We start from the raw sequence: 20,586 nt of genomic DNA on the forward strand, positions 1-20,586 counted from the left end.
TTCAGAGAGGAAGAGGACTTGAAGGGCAACACCACAAAGCACATGTCTGCAAATTGAGATTCTGGTTTGGCTTTTAAGTCATGTGGCACAGCTCTCTAAAGGGTCGATATTGGCTCTTCCAATAGCAATAGATGGTGCTAAAGTCTAGGTCCTCTTTCTGTCTGAAGAGGCAATTTGCATAAGACATACCTGTGTATAGAGTGCTGTTCTACCTGTTGTCATTTAGCATAAAATACTCGCAACTGAGTAACGTAAATTTATGTTTTTGTCAAAGTTCATCTAGCCTCACTTTTTTAGTATATGTCCAGCCAAGCGGAAAGGTAAAGAAAGACAATATGTAAGACATACTGTAGTTATCCTATTTAGTCTTTAATGTTATTTACAGTGGTGGCCAAGTGCATAAGTGATTTAATTACTGCCAATGCATTAATTATTAATGCTAGTGCTCTTTTTATTGTCTGCTTTGTGGATCAAAGTTGAGAAACATCACCAAGGAGGTTGTCTAATGTCAATGTTTTACACTTCTAGGATTCGGATTGTAACTACCGTAGTTATGGATCTTTGTAAAGCCAATACTTTGCTGGGTGACAGTTACTTTGAATTACGCCTAAATATATACTTACAACATCCGTATCAATTTGCTAAATTTAACAAAAATTAGTTCTAAAAACAAAGAAAAAATTCCTGATGGCTCCAGTAAATATTTAAACCTAAAAGCTGAGTTTGGGAAAGACAATTCAATTCATATGCCTGCGGAGAACAGTAATCCATCTTCTTCTAAAACATCTTGCACAGTGTTTAGCTGAATATGTCCTGGCACTAGCCTCTGCGAGAAATATTTTTAAAATAATGACCCTGAGTCTTGTTTAAAAATTGCTTACATTCTTTTTTTTCACCGCTGTACATCATCCAAAGTGATTTACCTTAAAAGCTTAATGCGTGATGTTTCCTGAGTTATGGATTGTTAGCTGGTGTGAATGTCATCAAATAATAATGAGTTCCCCACTTTAAAGAAACAAAACCAGCACTTTTCTTAAGATGTCTGCTACATGTGCAATTTTAAATGGATGCATGCTTGATTTATGATCTTAATACGAAATATGAGGCGGTCCAGCCCAGAAGTAGGAACATTTTACCATTCTTCTGATGTAGAATCAGTTATTTAATGCAAACAGAATGTGATAATTAATTTGTATGTATTATATAACAGGAAATGTAAATATGTCCTTAAAATCTGGAATCCATTGTAAATTGTTGCATTTAGTATTAATTTTAGTCATAAAATGTTTATTTTTAATAGACTTTTTAAATAAATGTTGATGATATCTATAGTTAATACAATCCATAATAAGGTTTCAGCAAAAGAAAAGTTAAGCTGACTGTCATATGAATGAATTACATGGATGATCCTTTCTTAGGGTATCACTTTCTGACCCAGAGTGGAGAGAAACTAGCAAAAGGCAGATTAAATTCTGAAATAGCAAGTCCATCCCTGTATTATATAGTGAGACAGTCACTTGAGCGAAGTGGATGTCATTCTACATTCCTCAATGGCACAGCGCAATGTGCCTGCAGGAGAAATTGTCACAACCAAGCTCAGTTGGAAAAATAGTTGTGAAAATAATATATCCCTTTGATAAGCAATGAAACTATATGTTTATTAATTGTATTTTGGCAAATATTCAACATATCAGTTCTGCAAGTCAACTTTTTTCATATTAATATATTTACTGTTTGAATGAAATGCTATAACTATGTGCCCTAAAGCACAATAATGACTTTAGCTGTATTATTTACTTATAGCAGTCTAAAGCAGGTTTGCCCTGGTTGTTTATCGTGAACGAGAGTTCCTTGAAATTTTCGTTTTCCATACCAGAGTGTAAACAGGGTGCCGATCAACTGACGAGTGATAAAAGTGCTCGTTTGTCAGGTAAAATGATCTTTTGGCTTGCTTAAAATATAATTATTCTCAGCAGGACATCCCGTGTAAATGGGACTCATGCTGCTGAGATCAATGGCAGCCTATGTGTACAGAAAAATCTATTATTGATTATTCTGTGAGTATCTGAAGTGTATCTGACCTGGTTAAATAGACCTAGTACATGAAAAACATTAACCTCTAGATATAGGGTTAATCTGCAGGTTAAGGCCGGGATCACACACAGCGAGATACGGCCGAGTCTCGCAGGTTAAAACCAAGCTCTGGTACCGGCACTCCGGAGCGAAGTGTGAGGCCGCATAGCAATACATGGAGCTGCACGCTCCACTCCGGAGTGCCGCTGCCAGAGCTTAGTTTTAATCTGCGAGACTCGGCCATATCTCGCTGTAGTGTGACTCCGGCCTCATAGTGTTCTGAACCTGCCCGATATTTGCAACTTAGAGCATCACTACTGGCCGGATGTTAACTTTATTCCTCCCGGCAGCATTTGGATTTCAGTCATGGGGGTGGCACCGGTGCAGGTTTAGTCACCACTTTAACATAATGAAGACTGTAAATGCAGCCACTGTACTAATTGACAGCCATCCCTAATCCTGATCTTGTTGTCAGTCAGTGCAGTAGGCCCAGTTACAGCAGTCACTCTCTATACAGTGAGTTGACTGGAGTCATGCCGTGCCGGTGCCACCCCTGTGACTGAAACCAGAACACTGCAGCAAGGAATAAAGTTAATTTCCTCCTGGAAGGCTCTAAGTGCGGGTGCTGAGCATGTTCAGAATGCTATGAAAACATCACTTTTACTGTGAACATTAAAAATGAAGGATTAAAAAGTCATGTGAAAAAGGTCAGTACGAAGAGTGGATGAGCTTTTAACGTGTAGACCTGGTTTCTTCCTTCTCCCACCTCAAATTTTAAAATGACTTTTAATCCTCTGATTTTAATGGTCAAAATAAAAGTGATGTTTTAATATACTTGCCCATTTTGCTGTGGATGCTGGATCCCTTTTCTTTTTACATTCATTGCCCAGGAGCCGGTCTGCAGTCTTCGTGCACCACATCCTAGTTAAGTAATTTTCCTGCAGTTGGTGAGCTGAGACCACTGTTTCTCTTCTATTCAAACCCTATGAAGCTGCAGATTAGCACCTTATCAACAGGTTAATATTTTTCATGTGCTAGGTTCCCTTTAAACAGGCAATTTAATCACCAACAATGAACATGGTGGCTCAGTGTTTAGAACTGTTGCTTTGCAGTGCTGGGGTCCTGGGTTCAAACCCCACCAAGGACATCTGCAAGAAGTTTGCGTGAGTTTCCTCTGGGTTCTCCAGTTTCCTCCCACACATTAAAGACTTATTGATATGAAATTTATATTGTGAGCCCCAATGGGGACAGTAATGATGGTGTCTGTAAAGCACTGAAGAATATGATGGCGCTGTTTAAATAAGCATAATAAATAAACATGTTGATAAGTAGTCTGTCAACACCGCCTACATGTGGTTAGAAGATAATGATTCAAGTATATATTGTCACCTAACCCTAGATTTAAATGGTCCAAACACTTGCCAAAATAATGTCCATTTGGAGCACCAATGAACAGCGCATGAATCTTGCCTACAAACTGATACATTGGACCTGAATTTAGCTGATGTAGTAAGTTTGCCTGCCGTTTCATGGAAAATCTCTGGAAAAGTTTTCCTGCAAATATAAAAAAAACATAAGAGTTAAGTGAAGAATTTGGTAACAAAAATGTGTTCTTTTACCAAAATATATTTGCACTTATTGAATTTGTTTATTTTTTTTTTCAGAGAGCAGACATAGCAGTCGCCCCTCTCACCATTACTCTGGTACGAGAAGAAGTGATTGATTTTTCAAAACCATTTATGAGCCTGGGCATCTCCATCATGATTAAGAAGCCTCAAAAATCAAAACCAGGAGTATTCTCCTTCCTGGATCCCTTGGCCTATGAAATCTGGATGTGTATAGTTTTTGCCTACATTGGAGTCAGTGTAGTTCTTTTCCTAGTCAGCAGATTCAGTCCTTATGAATGGCACTTGGAGGACACAGATGAAGCCCGTGACCCTCAGAACCCTCCTGACCCTCCAAATGAGTTTGGGATATTTAACAGCCTATGGTTTTCCCTGGGTGCCTTTATGCAGCAAGGATGCGATATTTCTCCAAGGTTTGTTTCATATCACTCCATCACCTTTTTGCATTTTATGGTCATAAATGAATGCCATGGTGTATATATGTTTCTTATTTTCTAACTCTAAAATTTTTCTTTTATGCTTCACATCCCACTAAGTGTTAAGCTTCATCATTAAACCCATTGCTTGCCACCAGCTATCATGTATAATGGGTATAGACCTCTATGCTCTTTATACATGTCCATTAAAACTTATATTCACCATGTTGAGACTGTAAAATGCATAGGGTCTTTATGTTTTAGCAATGCTTGGAGTTCTACCGTGTTTTTGCTGCATATCTCATTTTACGGTCATCTGCTTGGTGCATATAACATATGTTGCTATGCAAAAGTAGCAGCTGATTGCGCTGAAGACACTTTCAACAGCAGTTTAATTACCACTGTCTTCAGTTCACGCTTGTCATCTCACACTATTTTCATTTTTGTTTTCCATATTCCTTATGCTGTTCTTTTTTTTGGTCTATATTCCCCTTTGCTATACCCCTGCTGTTTATTGTGCATGCTTCAATTGGCTGTTAAATCAGCAATCTTATTTACTATGCCATAAAACTAAATACAAATTGTCAACATACAGTAGTATCTATCTAAAATGTGCAGCGATGGAACCAAAACGGCTCCCAGATATGTAAAAAGCTCATTTTATATCAATTCTAGCATTTATATATACACTTTTTACCATATTCATAAGTCATTTGCATGCAAATCTCTGAACACATCTGCGGAAGTAAACTAAGAAATGAACATTTAAAAATAAATCAGGGAAATTCCTTTTGCATTTTGAAGGTCTGATGATGATCTTGATATTATACCCCCAGGCTTCTTTTCTAAGACTCTTCCAGACTAGAAATAAATAGTATTTTAAAAGTTGTCAGAACGCCCTGAGGTCTTGTTCTAACATCATCGTTTTGATGCAGTTTTGCACCATGCATTGACTGTGCATATGAGATATCAGCGGCTGATCACTCATTTGACTGACAGCTATGTCTGCAGAATCCATCATAAACATTTTAAAAAATATATTTATTTCAGTGAGAAAAGAAACTCTAGGAAGGTCCTGAAGTTGCTGCAGCTATAAAAGGTTTGCATGGCCGCACGGCCATGCGCTAGGATCAGCTTATGTCATCAACTTTTGCTATTCAGTGATCTTGTCTGCTTGTGGTCAGGGTGCGGCTGAAATAAGCCACTAGAATACCGGCACCTCCGGTGAGGAGTTTTGTATGGTGAATTCAGGGCTGGCGTAAAGCCATTAGAATTCCGGGCTCCACCGGAGAGTAGGTGTTTGTGTGCTTGCTACTCCCTGACCACTGATTGCTTTTGCTCTGTTAGGCATCTGTGTTCCCCTGTGACGCTAACAGGGCACAGCGTTTTCCCTTCTGTGCGACTCTGAGAAGTAACAGAGTTCGCTTATACCGCCATATTGTGCCGCCATTTGCTAGCAGCAGGTTCGTCTCATGCACGGTGGACCCCGGGCTGTGAGCGCACCAATAATTATATCTAAATATACTGCATTCCGCCAGCCCTAACATAATCCTAGCGCCATGGTCTAGCTAGCAATTGGTGACAAACAGCAATCTTTGCGGTACATCCAGCAGCTGGAGGGCAGGTTGGTGGCTCTCGAGCGCACACCCTCAGCTGTGGATGTTATCGCAGTAGCTGTTCAGGCTGCTAGCATGGCTGCAGCAACTTTGTCCATTGCCACCCCTGCTCCGACTCTATCTCGCCTCCCGCTGCCAGAAATATTTTCTGGTGATGGCAAATCTTGTAGGGGTTTCGTGAGCCAGTGCTCTATACACCTCAAGCTTCTGGCTGCACATTTCCCTACAGAGTGGGCAAAGGTGGGATTCATTATGTCTCTCCTGTCGGACAGGGCGTTGGAGTGGGCTACGCCGCTGTGGGAGCGTGGCGATCATGTGGTGCAGAGTGCTCCGCTGTTCCTGAGCACTCTGAAACAGGTCTTCTTAGGACCTCGAGTCACCCATGATACGGCGCTCCAACTATTGGCATTGACTCAGGGCTCGTCCATGGTCATCCATTTTGCTGTCCACTTCCGCACCTTAGCATCTGAGCTGGAGTGGTCGGATAAAGCCCTCATTCCTATATTTTGGAGGGGGCTGGCAGACCATGTTAAGGATGCTCTGGCCACTATGGAGATTCCCGCCACACTGGAGGAGCTAATAGCTGTGTCTACTCGTATTGACCTCCGTTTTAACGAGCGGAGGTTAGAGCGAGCCCAGTGAAGGCAGAGGTTTTGGCTGGCTCCCACCTTTGCCAAACCTAAGAATCTCCGGTCCAGGCGCCTGAGTCACATGAGGCCTTGGAGGTGTCACTAGCAGGTTCTAAGTCCCAGACTGCTCGTGCACTTAGGGTCTGTCATGTTTGCCAGCAGTCAGGACATCTTGCCACCAGATGTCCCCAGCGGTCAGGGAAACGTCAGCATCTAGTGGTAGTAGGTGGAGGTACACTAGACACGGCGACGTTTGCCTCCAAATTGTCCTTTAAGGGGACAATTACCATTGGCCCATCCACTCATTCTGTAGATTTTTGCGTGGATTCCGGGGCGGAGGGCAATTTTATGTCTTCTGCCTTCGCCCAATGACACGCAATACCTCTGGTGATGCTCGCCCAACCAGTGACCATACGAGTGGTGAATGGGTCAACACTGCCCTCACAGATTACACACCAGACCATCCCATTTACTCTGTCCATGTCGCCATCTCATCAGAAGATAATATCTATGCTCGTCATTCCTGAGGGAATTGATGAGGTCCTGTTAGGGATACCTTGGCTATGGTACCACTCTCCTCACATTGAGTGGTCCACAGGCAGGATTTTGGGATGGAGTGACTCTTGTTGGGGGTAGATGTCAGAGGGAATGCATTCAGGTTGCTACTACTGAAGTACCCGCAGATCTCTCCTCTCTCCCCAAGCAATATTGGCCCTATGCGGATGTGTTCTCCAAAAGGGCTGCGGAGACCCTTCCGCCTCATCACCCCTATGACTGTCCTATTGACCTCTTGCCTGGTGCTGAGCCTCCCCGGGGTCGAGTCTACCCATTGTCTCTCCCAGAAACAGAGGAGATGTCTCAGTACATCCAGGAGAATCTGGCAAGGGGATTCATTAGGAAGTCAGTGTCACCTGCAGGGGCTGGGTTCTTCATGCAGAAGAAGAACGGAGAATTACATCCATGCATAGATTACAGGGGTCTTAACGCCATCACCGTTAAGAACAAGTACCCATTGCCCCTGATATCTGAGCTTTTTGATAGGCTTCAGGGAGCAAGGGTGTTTACAACCTGATTCGCATCCGTGAGGGGGACGAATGGAAGACGGCTTTTAACACCAGGGATGGGCACTATGAATATCTGGTGATGCCCTTTGGGCTCTGTAATGCCCCAGCCATTTTCCAAGACTTTGTGAATGATATCTTCCTGGATATGCTCTCCACCTCGGTTGTGGTCTACCTGGATGATATTCTTATCTACTCTCCAGATATAGACTCCCACCGGAGAGATGTTTGCAAAGTCTTCGACCTCCTAAGGGCAAATTCCCTCTATGCCAAGTTGGAGAAGTGTGTGTGAGCAGGAGTCTTTGCCTTTCCTGGGCTATATCATCTCGTCCCAAGGATTGGCTATGGATCCTGCCAAGCTACAGGCATTGATGGACTGGCAGGAACCCCATTCTCTCAAAGCGGTGCAGCGCTTTCTGGGGTTCATTAATTACTATCGCCAGTTCATTCCCCCCTTCTCAACATTGGTAGCTCCTTTGGGTGCCCTCACCAAAAAGGGAGCAAATCTGAAATTGTGGTCGGAGGAGGTCTCCAAGGCCTTCCTCTCTATTAAGTCCCACTTTGCTAGCGCTCCCTTTCTACATTGCCCTGATGTAGATAAACCTTTCATAATGGAGGTAGATGCCTCATCTGTCGGTGCTGGAGCTATCCTATTCCAAAAGGATGCTCAAGGTCGGAAGCATCCTTGCTTCTTTTTCTCTAAGACCTTCACACCGGCGGAGAGGAATTATTCCATCGGGGACAGGGAGTTGCTAGCTATGAAGTTGGCTTTCTTGGAGTGGAGACACCTCCTTGAGGGGGCTCGCTTTTACTTCCAAGTTTACACCGACCACAAGAACTTGGTCTATTTTCAGACTGCCCAGTGGCTAAATTCTCGCCAGGCCAGATGGTCCCTGTTCTTCTCCCGGTTCCATTTCACCCTTCATTTTCTCTCCAGGGAGAAGAACATTTGTGCCGACGCTCTCTCCCGCTCCGTAGTGTCATCAGCGAAGGAGGAGGAACTTCAGCTTATTGTCCCTTCTGAGAGCCTGAGGACCGTGGCTCCGGTTTCGCTAGAGTCTGTGCCCCCGGGCAAGACCTTAATGCCATCAAATTTGCAACCGGAGTCCGGAGGTTCTCTCTTGGGCTCACTCGTCCAGGGTGGGTGGGCTCTTTGGGACCAAAAGGACATCTGTCTGAGCTTTTGGCGAGGATGTACTGGTGGCCGCATATATTTCGTGATGTCGGAGACTATATTCGGGCGTGTGTCTCCTGCGCCAAAAATAAGTCTCCTTGACAATGGCCAGCTGGGTTTCTTTATCTCCTGTCGGTGGCAGACAGACCCTGGGAGATGGTCAGGATGGACTTTGTTGTGGGCTTACCCAAGTCCCGTGGCTGCACCATCATTTGGGTAATCACCAACCATTTTTCTAAAATGGTGCACTTGGTGCCACGTCCACAGCTACCTTCTGCACGGGCCTTGGCAGCGTTGTATATAAATCATATTTTCCGCCTACACGGCATGCCGGACAAAATTGTCAGTGACCGGGGTCCCCAGTTTGCGTCTCAGTTCTGGAGAGAGCTTTGTCGTCTACTCAGCATTGAGTTGAATCTCTCTTCAGCATACCATCCCGAGATGAATGGGTTGGTAGAGAGGGCCAACCAGACCTTGGTCACATATCTGTGACATTTTGTTTCAGCCAGGCAGGATGACTGGGCATCCTTGCTACCATGGGCGGAGTTTGCGCTGAACAACGCCGTAGCCGACTCCACTGGGCAGATCCCATTCCTTCTTAACTATGGTCAGCATCCACTGGTTCCTGTGCCTATGCCCGTGTCTTCCGCCGACTCCAGGGTGGCAGACTGGGCTCTGGAGGCACGGGACATTTGGGACTGCACTCAGGATGCCATCCGGGCCTCCAAGGAGAGAATGAGGTCCTTCGCCGATACAGATCGGTGCCCCGCTCTGACCTTTTCTCCTGGCGACTTTGTGTGGCTCTCCGCCCATAACATAAGGCTGCGAGTTGAGTCGACTAAGTTTGCACCTCGCTACTTGGGACCCTTCAAGGTCCTCGAACAGATTAACCCTGTGGTCTACCATCTGGCCCTTCCTCCACGCCTAGGTATCACCGACACTGTCCAGAAAAAGAAGAAGATCATGCCCACACGATTGGGAGCCACCCAGCATATAGAAAACGTATGATTTTATTGATAAACATACAAAAATGCAAAGAACATGTACAAAAACATTTCACACAGCATAAAAGAGAATAAAAACATTTAAAAGTGCAACCTGCAACACAAGCCTATACATGAGTCATATCCTAATATGGGGAAAATGAAAAATCACATCCCTCTCCCCACCAAAATAGTCAAACAATGCAATGACCTGGAATATAACCGTATACAATGTCCCGGTTTTCCGAGTCATCTGCCGGGACATCGGGTTCATCTATGAACGATTACGAGGTGAACGCTATTTTGGGGTGCAAGGTGGTACATGGCAAGAAATTTTATTTGGTGGACTGGAAGGGTTATGGCTCAGAGGACAGGTCTTGGGAGCTTGCTGAGCACATTCGAGCTCCGCAGCTCATTGCGGCCTTTGATTGTAGCGAGGTCCAAGGAGGGGGGGCCTAGGAGGGGGGTAATGTTTGGGGTCCAGTTCCCACCTCTGCACAGGGGGAGTCTCAAGCCATCTCCACTGCGGTCTCCTATTCTTCTCCAGCCGCAGTGGAGCCTGCTCAGCGGATACGTCGGTCTCAGCGTCTGGCTCAGCCTGATACTGTGCAGATGGTTACTGCTGCCTTTCCAGGCTCAGCCATTGTATCCAGTACTGGTCAGCGGCGAGCAGACGTCTCTGGAACTAAGTCCTGCTTTTCCCCTTCTGAGCATGCCCAAGGTAAGACCTCTCATTGGAGGTCAGGGGTCACATGTTCAGGTACTGCAGCAGCTCTCATTGGTCCTCTAGGAATGTCCTGAAATTGCTCAAGTACTGTGGCAGCTCCCATTGGTCCTCTAGGAAGGTCCTGAAGTTGCTGCAGCTGTAAAAGGTTTGCATGGCCGCACGGCCATGAGCTAGGATCAGCTTATGTCATCAGCTTTTGCTATTCAGTGGTCTTGTCTGCTTGTGGTCAGGGTCCAGCTGAAATAAGCCACTAGAATACCGGCACCTCCGGTGAGGAGTTTTGTATGGTGAATTCAGGGCTGGCGTAAAGTCATTAGAATTCCGGGCTCCACCGGAGAGGAGGTGTTTGTGTGCTTGCTACTCCCTGACCACTGATTGCTTTTGCTCTGTTAGGCAGCTGTGTTCCCCTGTGACGCTAACAGGGCACAGCGTTTTCCCTTCTGTGCGACTCTGAGAAGTAACAGAGTTTGCTTATACCGCCATATTGTGCCGCCATTTGCTAGCAGCAGATTCATCTCATGCAGGTCGACCCTGGGCTGCGAGCGCACCAATAATTATATTTAAATATACTCGGTGCGTTCCGCCAGCGCTAACACTCAGCTGTAAAATTATGAATCTAAAAATCTGCTTGTTTTCTTGAAATATCCGTAAACTTTTGCATTTGATGCGTCAGGTACTGGAGCTCAACACCATTCTAGTTAGTGTCACTGAGCTGCAATACTATACACAACCTATAGATTAAAGTGAAGCTGTTTAAAAAAAAAAGACGTTTTGTAATCTGACATAATACTTTAGGTAGAGTGCATAGAGATAAATGTGCTGCCATTTGGCTTAAATAGGTTATCCAAGGTAAGGCACATTTCACATTCCTGACATGCACAGTCCTAATATGGACCACAACATTCAGACTGTCAGATGGTTTCCTGACCAGAACTCAACAGCCTCATATATGCTGTAGAAGCTGTTGAGTTTGAATCAAGATACCCAAAGCTGTTTCGGGTATTGCGCCGTGAATGTCAGAAGTGTTCAGTTTGCCATAAAAATTATGACTTTTTCCTTGCAAAAACAATATCACATCCATCTACACATTTTTTCTGGGTTATTACAGTTTAATTCTAATCACTTTTTTAAAATAAAACGAGCTTCAATACCAAAGACAACTGAAGGACAGGTGTGATACTTTTGATGGAAAAATACTGCCATATTTTTTCCTGTCCAGAATAACCCCTTTCAGGCATGAATGCATTTGGGGACTCTAATGCTATGTTGTAGAGCAAAACATGCTCTTTTTTCCATCATACAAAATCTGTACCACAAGGCAGTATAGGCTCAAAGCAAATAATTGAGAAATAACAAGATCCCAATACTGTACGCTTTGTATACAGTATTTACGGGATTTCATCTTGTCAAAACCACTTTTGGATCTTAAAATAAGAAAGGTAGACATTTTTCTTATATTATCGTTCTCTCTTTTTAGACTGATGTATCTGACTTAAAATAATTGCCTCAAAACTGCCCTGTGTTAATCAGGCTCTAAACCTACAAATGTTTATAATGGCAAGTGAACGGGTATGTAGACATAGATCACTTTAGGCTGGTATTGTCTTTAAAGTGACTTTTGAAGTTTTTGATTAAACTTTACCTTTTTCAGTAATAAAAAAAAAATAAGTCAAAAAACGATGAGGCATCCTTGATGGCGCTGTCTTTTTCTAATTAAATAATTAATATTAATTAAACATTTTTTCTAGAATTCCAAAATAAGTTTTAAGTCAAAGCTTCCACCAAAATTTGAATTTCAGAGGTGAAAAACCTCTTTATATCTCTCTTTCCCTTCTCCCTATTTTTGACTCAGTGTGTTCCCTGTATCTGTTGCTAGTGTTGATGGTATTTAATCTGCTGTTGATCATGTTTTTGCCCACTTGGAAAGACCGGCAAATAAGCTTTGTGACATCACATGGAAAGCTTCAAAATTGTCTTATCCTGTCACGTGTTGCTCCTACATTTTAAAGATAAATTATTACTAATTTGGTGGCTGGGACCCAAACGGGTTTTTCCAATAACAAAGTTAATTTTAAAGTTCATTTAATAAATACATCTTGGAATAATAATAATTTCCACAATTGGATGTGTTTAAAAAAAATGTTCCTGTGCTGAGATAATCTTATAAATGTGCCCCTGCTGTGTACTGTGTAATGGCTGTGTCTGACCGTACAGGTACATGGTCTGATCGTACCACATATGCTGGCTGCCGACGTCTGGTGAGAAAAAAAATTGAAAAGCCAGAATTGCTCTTTTTGTCTGCCGCAACATGGCAATAAATACAATAAGAAGTGATCAAAACATCGTATCTACCCAAAAATGGTATAAAAAAAACCCCATCAGTTTAGGGAGCAAAAAATAAACCCTCACCCAGGACCAGATCCAGAAAAATGAAAATGCTACGGGTCTCGGAAAATGGCGACAAACACAAAAACTTTTTTTCATACAAATTTTGGCATTTTTTTTTCACCACTTAAATAAAAAATAAACTATATATGTTTTGATTTCTGCATACTCGTCCTGACCTGGGAATCATATTGCCAGGTCATTTTTACCATATAGCAAACATAGTAAATAGTGTTGAGCGAGTGTACTTGTTGCTCGAGTTTTCCTGAGCACGCTTGGGTGACCTCCGAGTATTTATTGACTGCTCGGAGATTTAGTTTTCATCTCGGCAGCTGAATGATTTACAGCTACTAGCTTGCTTGATTACATGTGGAGATTCCCTAGCAACCAGGCAACCCCCACATGTACTCAGCCTGGCTAGTAGCTCTAAATCATTCAGCTGCCATGATGAAAACTAAATCTCCGAGCAGTCATAAATACTCGGAGGTCACCCAAACGTGCTCGGGAAAACCCGAGCAACAAGTTCACTCGCTCATCACTAATAGTAAAGTTAAAAAAAATAAAAAAAATGTGGAATTGCAAATTTTTTGCACTTTCACTGGACTTGGATTTTTTTCCATTTTCCAGTACGCTATATGGTAAATGGTGCCACTCAAAAGAACAACTCATCCTGCAAAAAACAAGCCCTCACATGGCTATTGTGACTAAAAAATAAAAAAGTTATGGCTCTTTGAAGTAGGGGAGAAATCTAAGTTCCTTGACTCTAGTATTATACTTAGCAGCTGTCATCTTCAGCTGTTCCAAGCGTCACTCTAATTGTAAAGTTGCACAGAGCAGTAGTCATGACCAAGCTGCTGTCCGGTTGCTCTCTGGAACTTTACAGACAAACGGTGTCCCAGTGTGTTGTAGGGTATGTGGTGAATCACTTGTAGGCCACACGCCCCCACTGCCTCAATCCTCTGTCCCCACAATTCAGGAGACACTAAGTTCTTTACAACAGGTAAAAATGTTTTCTAGTCAGTATAAGTTCTTCATGTGGTAACAAGTTGGATAGGGCACAGCAATTCACGCTTCCTTCCTCCTTAGTAAAACTCCTTCTTCAGCTCTGCCACCTGTTCATCCTGGATTACCTCCACGTCCGCTAACTCAGTCAGCCTCAGAGATTCATTGTCCACTCTGGCAGTGCACACGAACCGGCCACCTGATCCTCACGTAATTCCACGTCCACAGGCCTTGTAATATCAGATGACCAGGCCTGCTCCTTGGTACCTGGCTCGAACCCTAGGCTCCAAATGTTGCAGGAATGTCCATCTGAGAACTCTATACAGCCACCCACTGTCTCAAACGATTGGCCGGGATTCCCCTGGCAGTCCATTGCACCAGAACTTGACCATCACTATCTACTTCTCTAACTTCTCCAAACTCCTGATAGTAAGTTCCCCCCTTTTTATTAATTTATAATTTATTAATTATTTTTTATTTCCTTTACTTTCCTATCCAATGTCCTATGCTGTTGCTAAATTACTTACTATATGAACCATACTTATGCTATCCTAAGCTGGTTCTATGCTTATCCTGCACTATGCACTACTCACATTATTCATTAACACTTAACTACATGACTTATATACTGCACATTGCCATTACACTATACATAAGACACACATCACTTGTTATATACAAAAACCTCATGACACTATACACACAGTGCAGTTGTCTTCAGGGACAGGAACAGGGTAAGATAGTCCACATCCCTACATTATGACTGCAACTTGTGTCTGGAAGTCAGAGATAACAGTCACAAGCTTTCAATGCAAGTCTATGAGAGCCTCATTCCATCATAGACTTATATTGAGTTGTAAATTATGGCTCGCCCAGCAAATACTGGACCGATCCAGCAGGTCACAACATACAGAAGACAATCGGAGCAGTGTCAGCGGCTGGTAAGCATGATACTAGGAGCAGGGACTTAGATTAGTGTCACCATTCCAGCAGTAAAATAAAAACAATTCTGCAGTGGTGCTTTAATATTTTAATTAATCTGAATGTTCAACAAAGTAAAAAAAAAATCCAGAATTGCTTTTTCTTTTGTATATTGCATAAAGTCCATCTCCCTAAAAGTGTAATAAAAAGTTATATTTACCATAATATGTTACCACTGAAAACTACATCTTGTGAGGCAATATATGAAGCATTAACACCTTGAGCCCCATTGAGGTAATATTGTAAAACTTATGGGTTTCTGAATATTGAAACCAAAAAAACAATTTTTTTTTAAACAGTACAGTACAAACAATACAATTTAACGTCCAAAAGTCATAAAACATAAATAAAGCTATATAAATGTTGGTATCATCATTATTGTGCTTTATTTGTGCAGCACATGAATAACAGAAAATTTAAAACATCAAAAATCAACAGCCGTATTGCTGTTTTTTTTCTATCTCTTCTTAGAGAAAGTTAATAAAAGTTAAGTTACATTATAATTTATAACCTTACAAGGTTATAGATTTATGTACCTCGAAATGGTGCAACTGACAAATACAGCTCATCCCACAAAAAACAAACCCTTATAAAGATACATTGACAAAAATATACATTATGACTCCTGAAATGACAATGAAACTGATAAATGTTTTTTTGTTGAAAGGCTCAAAGGAGGCCAGTCCTTCTGGAGCTGAAGGTTGATAAACTTTAAAGGGAATTTATTCACCAGGTGTTTGCTATCTAATCTGAGAACGGCATAATGTAGAGGCAGAGCCCCATAGTCCATTGATGTATTACTTACTTATCTGCTTAGTGTGTTGATAAAAATCATTGTGTTATCAGCAGGAGATTATCGCTAGAGGACCGTTAAGGTACCTTCACACTGAACAACTTATCAACGATAACGATAGCGATCCGTGACGTTGCAGCGTCCTGGATAGCGATATCGTTGTGTTTGACACGCAGCAGCGATCAGGATCCTGCTGTGACATCCTTGGTCGGAGCTAGAAGGCCAGCACCTTATTTCGTCACTGGATCACCCGCTGATATCGCTGAGTCGGCGTGTGTGACGCTGATTCAGTGATGTCTTCACTGGTAACCAGGGTAAACATCGGGTTACTAAGCGCAGGGCCGCGCTTAGTAACCCGATATTTACCCTGGTTACCATTGTAAATGTAAAAAAAACCAAACACTACAAACTCACATTCCGGTGTCTGTCGCGTCCCTCGGCGTCCGCTTCCCTGCACTGTGTCAGCGCCGGCTTGCCGTAAAGCAGAGCACAGCGGTGACGTCACCACTCTGCTTTACGGCCGCCGCTTACACAGTGCAGGGAAGCAGACGCCGGGGAACGCGACAGACACCGGAATGTAAGTATGTAGTGTTTGGGTATTTTTACATTTACACTGGTAACCAGGGTAAACATCGGGTTACTAAGCGCGGCCCTGCGCTTAGTAACCCGATGTTTACCCTGGTTACCCGGGGACTTCGGCATCGTTGGTCGCTGGAGAGCTGTCTGTGTGACAGCTCTCCAGCGACCACACAACGACGAAACAGCGACGCTGCAGCGATCGGCATCGTTGTCTATATCGCTGCAGCGTCGCTTAATGTGACGGTACCTTTAGCCTGCTGCCATGTAGGCCAACCACATTCCTACTCCTGATAGGCAGCTTTCAGCCTATGCACAGTGTATACAGAAATCTGCCAGCAGTGGTATGGGTGGGGTTCTACAGAGAACTGCTAGATCTGCAGAAAGTAAATCAGTTTTTAATGAAAACTGGAAAGTAAATGATACATTGCTGGAATCATGGTCTCTGCCTCTACATTATGCTGCTCTCAGATGGGGTAGCAAAAGCCTTGTGGCAGATTCTCTTTAAAAAAAGGACAGTGGGAAATGGCATTATGTTATTTTTTACATAATAATCTGTGCAGATTCTGTTTCAGAGTAAATCTTGTCGGGTTAAGTAAAAACTCTCTAGTTAGACCCAGCAGCCCTATTACGGGACCAGTTATCTCAGGCAGGCAGCTTAACCCAATGCAGCAAATACACAATGGCAGACACATTACCCACCTAGATCTTTTTCCCATTTATATAGTAGGTTGTCCTGAATAACTTAAATAATTTTTCATAAACATATTTGCATGGGAAATGTGGGACTACATGACTCCAAAAAGATGTTGCAAGTGTATTCCAACAACACCAATAATTAGCACATATTTTATACATGAATTTCAAAGTATCTATTTCTACCATACTTATGTATTTTCTAAGCACTTAGCAAGCTGCTATATAGTTCTAGTTCTCTTTATATCATCTCCATGATTGTTTCCTTATGAAAATGATAATATTTTATTCTGAAAATATGTGAATAGAGGAAAACTTTAATGAAGATATTTAATAGAAACAAATTAATATTTTATTGCTACATAGTCAATGTTAATGGAGGATGGAACATAACTAACATTAACCTACAGAAATAGGGTTGATCTGTAAGTTAATAGTGTCCCAATGCGTCTGGCCATGCTACTGAAAGTGTAACTACTGGGAAAAAGACTACCTTTATTCCTCCCAGGATCTGCCAGCTTTCAGTCATAGAGGCGTGCAAAGAACGGTGCCTATAAGCATGCCACAGCATTTTGATTGAAAGCTTGCTCTGCTGCATACCTGGGCAGAGAGAGGTTTCAATTAAAGTACCAGACTAGCTTACGGCTGCTAGTCACTGCTTACTGCACAGGGGCTGTATCCTCTATGAGCACACCTCTATGACTGAAAGCTGTTGACTCCAAGGAGTAAAGTTCATTGTCCCCTGGTAGCCGCAGTTTTAATAAGGCATCCGACAGAATTGGAACACTATTATAGTGAAGTTTAACCCTGTATCTGCAGATGAATATTGTTTGGGGACATAGTCATTGTCATAGCACAATCATCTAAAAGCGTGGTCTGATTTAAAATAACAAAATCCAGCCATAAGGCCCCGTCACACATAGCGATTTACCAACGATCACGACCAGCGATACGACCTGGCCGTGATCGCTGGTAAGTCGCTGTGTGGTCGCTGGGGAGCTGTCACACAGACAGCTCTCTCCAGCGACCAACGATCAGGGGAACGACTTCGGCATCGTTGAAACTGTCTTCAACGATGCCGAAGTCCCCCTGCAGCACCCGGGTAACCAGGGTAAACATCGGGTTACTAAGCGCAGGGCCGCGCTTAGTAACCCGATGTTTACCCTGGTTACCAAAAAAAACCAAACAGTACATACTCACCATCTGATGTCCGTCAGGTCCCTTGCCGTCTGCTTCCTGCTCTGACTGAGTGCCGCCGTACAGTGAGAGCAGAGCGCAGCGGTGACGTCACTGCTGTGCTGTGCTCTCACTGTACGGCGGCACTCAGTCAGAGCAGGAAGCAGACGGCAAGGGACCTGACGGACATCAGATGGTGAGTATGTACTGTTTGTTATATTTTACATTTACGCTGGTAACAAGGGTAAACATCGGGTTACTAAGCATGGCCCTGCGCTTAGTAACCCGATGTTTACCCTGGTTACCAGTGAAGACATCGCTGGATCGGTGTCACACACACCGATTCAGCGATGTCAGCGGGACCTCAATGACCAAAAAAAGGTCCAGGCCATTCCGACACGACCAGCGATCTCGCAGCAGGGGCCGGGTCGCTGGTACGTGTCACACATAGCGAGATCGCTACTGAGGTCGCTGTTGGGTCACAAAACTTGTGACTCAGCAGCGATCTCGCTAGCGATCTCACTATGTGTGACGGGGCCTTTACTTATTGACATCCTGACTGGCATTGCCTCTTCCATTGTTCCCGTCAGTCTTTGTTGACATGGCTGTCGGGGGCATGTTACGTGAATACTGCTGTCAATCACTGAACTCATGGTTAGGCCAAGGTAGATGGTATGAGGCCACTGAGCCATGTTCACAAAGACCAAAGAGGTACCAGCAGCAGAGAGGTAGCGCTGGAGCAAGTAGGTAAGTAAAGTTCCTTTTGTTATTTTAAACCAGTTATTACCTTTATAAAGATTTTGCGGTAAAAGCACACAACTGCTTTAAGTCAATAGTATCACAAGGTTAGAATTATTAAAGAGCATTATTGCATTTTTTCATATCATTTGTACGTTTTCCATTTTTTTCATATTCCTACTTTCATTCTTAATTTTGTGAACATTCATTTTTCTGCTTCCTTTTGTCATCCTCTTCAAGGTATGCAGATTTACTTGATGTATTTATTTATGTTTCTTTAGTTTTTCCTTTTCACGATTCCTAATTTATTTAGTCTGCTTCATCAGTTCATGAATAAAGAACAATACGAATAATGTTCCTGGGAATTATATTCACAGAATTAGGTATTATATTCATGTCAAAATACCACAGATGGGGAGCTGATATTTTGACATTGACAACATTCATGTTCCAAAGTTCTGCTTGTGCTGTGCAAGACATACTGCAATGATACACATATACAGTCCTGCTCATCGTTATTGGCACCCATGAAGTTTAAGTACGTAATGTGGAATATCTCCTGAAAAAAATGAAACAGTTTTTTACATAGAACACTCGTGTTAAATACAAAAGAGCAAATGCTAAACAATAATTTAAAGCAAAAAACAATGGGAGGGAAAAATAGAAAATCCTAACGCTTGCTGTGACATTGGCATTGGCACCCTTTGCATAAAATTTGTATGGAAACACATTTTGACTTGCCTGTGGTAAATCAGAAATGAGAATCACCTGTGATTAATTGTCAGTGCCCATGTGACATGAATAAGCCAATGAATGATGACTTCTGTGTTTTAAAAAGCCACATGGTAGGCCCTGTTCCTTTGTCACATTGGTCATGACAAAGAAGCTGTCTGAGGACATCAGAACTGTTATTATTAGCAAACACAAGACTTTCAAAGGGTATAAGGCCATATATGAAGACCTTGTTATCCTAGTTTCAACAGAGCGCAATGTTATTAAGAAGTTTGCCAAGATGAAACTGTCAAAAATCTCCCTGGATGTGAGAGAAAGAGGAAAATTAACATTCCCCTTTGAAATTTGGTGCAAATAGTGGAAAAAACCCCATCAAATATCCAAAAATCTGAAGGCCAACCTGGAACAGTCTTGGGTCATGGTTTCAACAAGTACCATACACAGCACACTAAACCAAGCAGAGCTTTATGGGCAAAGGCCAAGGAAGAAACCATTGAAAAAGAAAAGACATACAAAGTAATGATTGTCCTTTGCCAAAGAGTTACTTGACTAACCACAATCCTTCTGGGAAAGTGTTCTGTGGACAGATGAAACAAAAATAGAGCTTTTTGGCAATGCAAAGCAACAGTTTGCTTACAGACAGCACAATGAAGATTCTTAGGAAAAGAACACCCTACCAACAGTTAAGCACGATGGAGGATCCAAAATGCTGTGGGGTGGCTTTGCTATGTCTAGTACTGGAGATCATGACTGTATCACAGGAATCCTGACATCAGAGAATTATCAAGAGATTTTAGAGCAAAATGTCATACCCAGTATAAGAAAACTTGGTTTGAGTGGAAGATCAAGGGTTCTTCAGCAAGCCAATGACCCAAAGCACACATCCAAAAGCACACAGGAATGTTTGAAAAAGAAAAGATGGACTGTTGTAAAATGGCCAGCAATGAATCCTGACCTCAATCCCATTGAAAATCTTAGGGGTGAGCTCAAATCTGCCATTGGGAAAAATAACCCTGCAAACATTCATGATCTTGATCAAATTGCAAGGGAAGAATGGGAGAAAATATCAGCTGCGAAGTGCAAGACGCTTTTTGATGGCTAGAAGCAACATTTGGAGGCTGTCATCAATGCCAAAGGGTGTGCAACCAATAATTAATTAGGGGATCCTTTATTGCTGTTTCTGTTTCTTCTTTGAATTTCCAA

The 20,586-nt window shown here is 42.7% G+C and overlaps 1 protein-coding gene across 3 annotated transcripts in view; it reads left to right on the plus strand.

Moving 5' to 3' along the window:
* The window catches only part of GRIA3 (glutamate ionotropic receptor AMPA type subunit 3), a 460,685-nt gene that overhangs the window by 416,266 nt on the left and 23,833 nt on the right, over positions 1-20,586 (plus strand). For all 3 annotated transcript variants that reach the window (XR_013221283.1, XM_077285103.1, XM_077285104.1), the window contains exon 11: positions 3,738-4,111. Coding sequence is in view for 2 of the 3 variants with exons in the window: in XM_077285103.1 (XP_077141218.1) it covers positions 3,738-4,111 (374 nt within the window). In the remaining variant the exon portion in view is untranslated. The remainder of the gene's footprint in view (positions 1-3,737; positions 4,112-20,586) is intronic.

The sequence above is a fragment of the Ranitomeya variabilis genome, chromosome 2 (assembly GCF_051348905.1).
Source record: "Ranitomeya variabilis isolate aRanVar5 chromosome 2, aRanVar5.hap1, whole genome shotgun sequence".
Lineage (NCBI taxonomy): Eukaryota > Metazoa > Chordata > Amphibia > Anura > Dendrobatidae > Ranitomeya > Ranitomeya variabilis.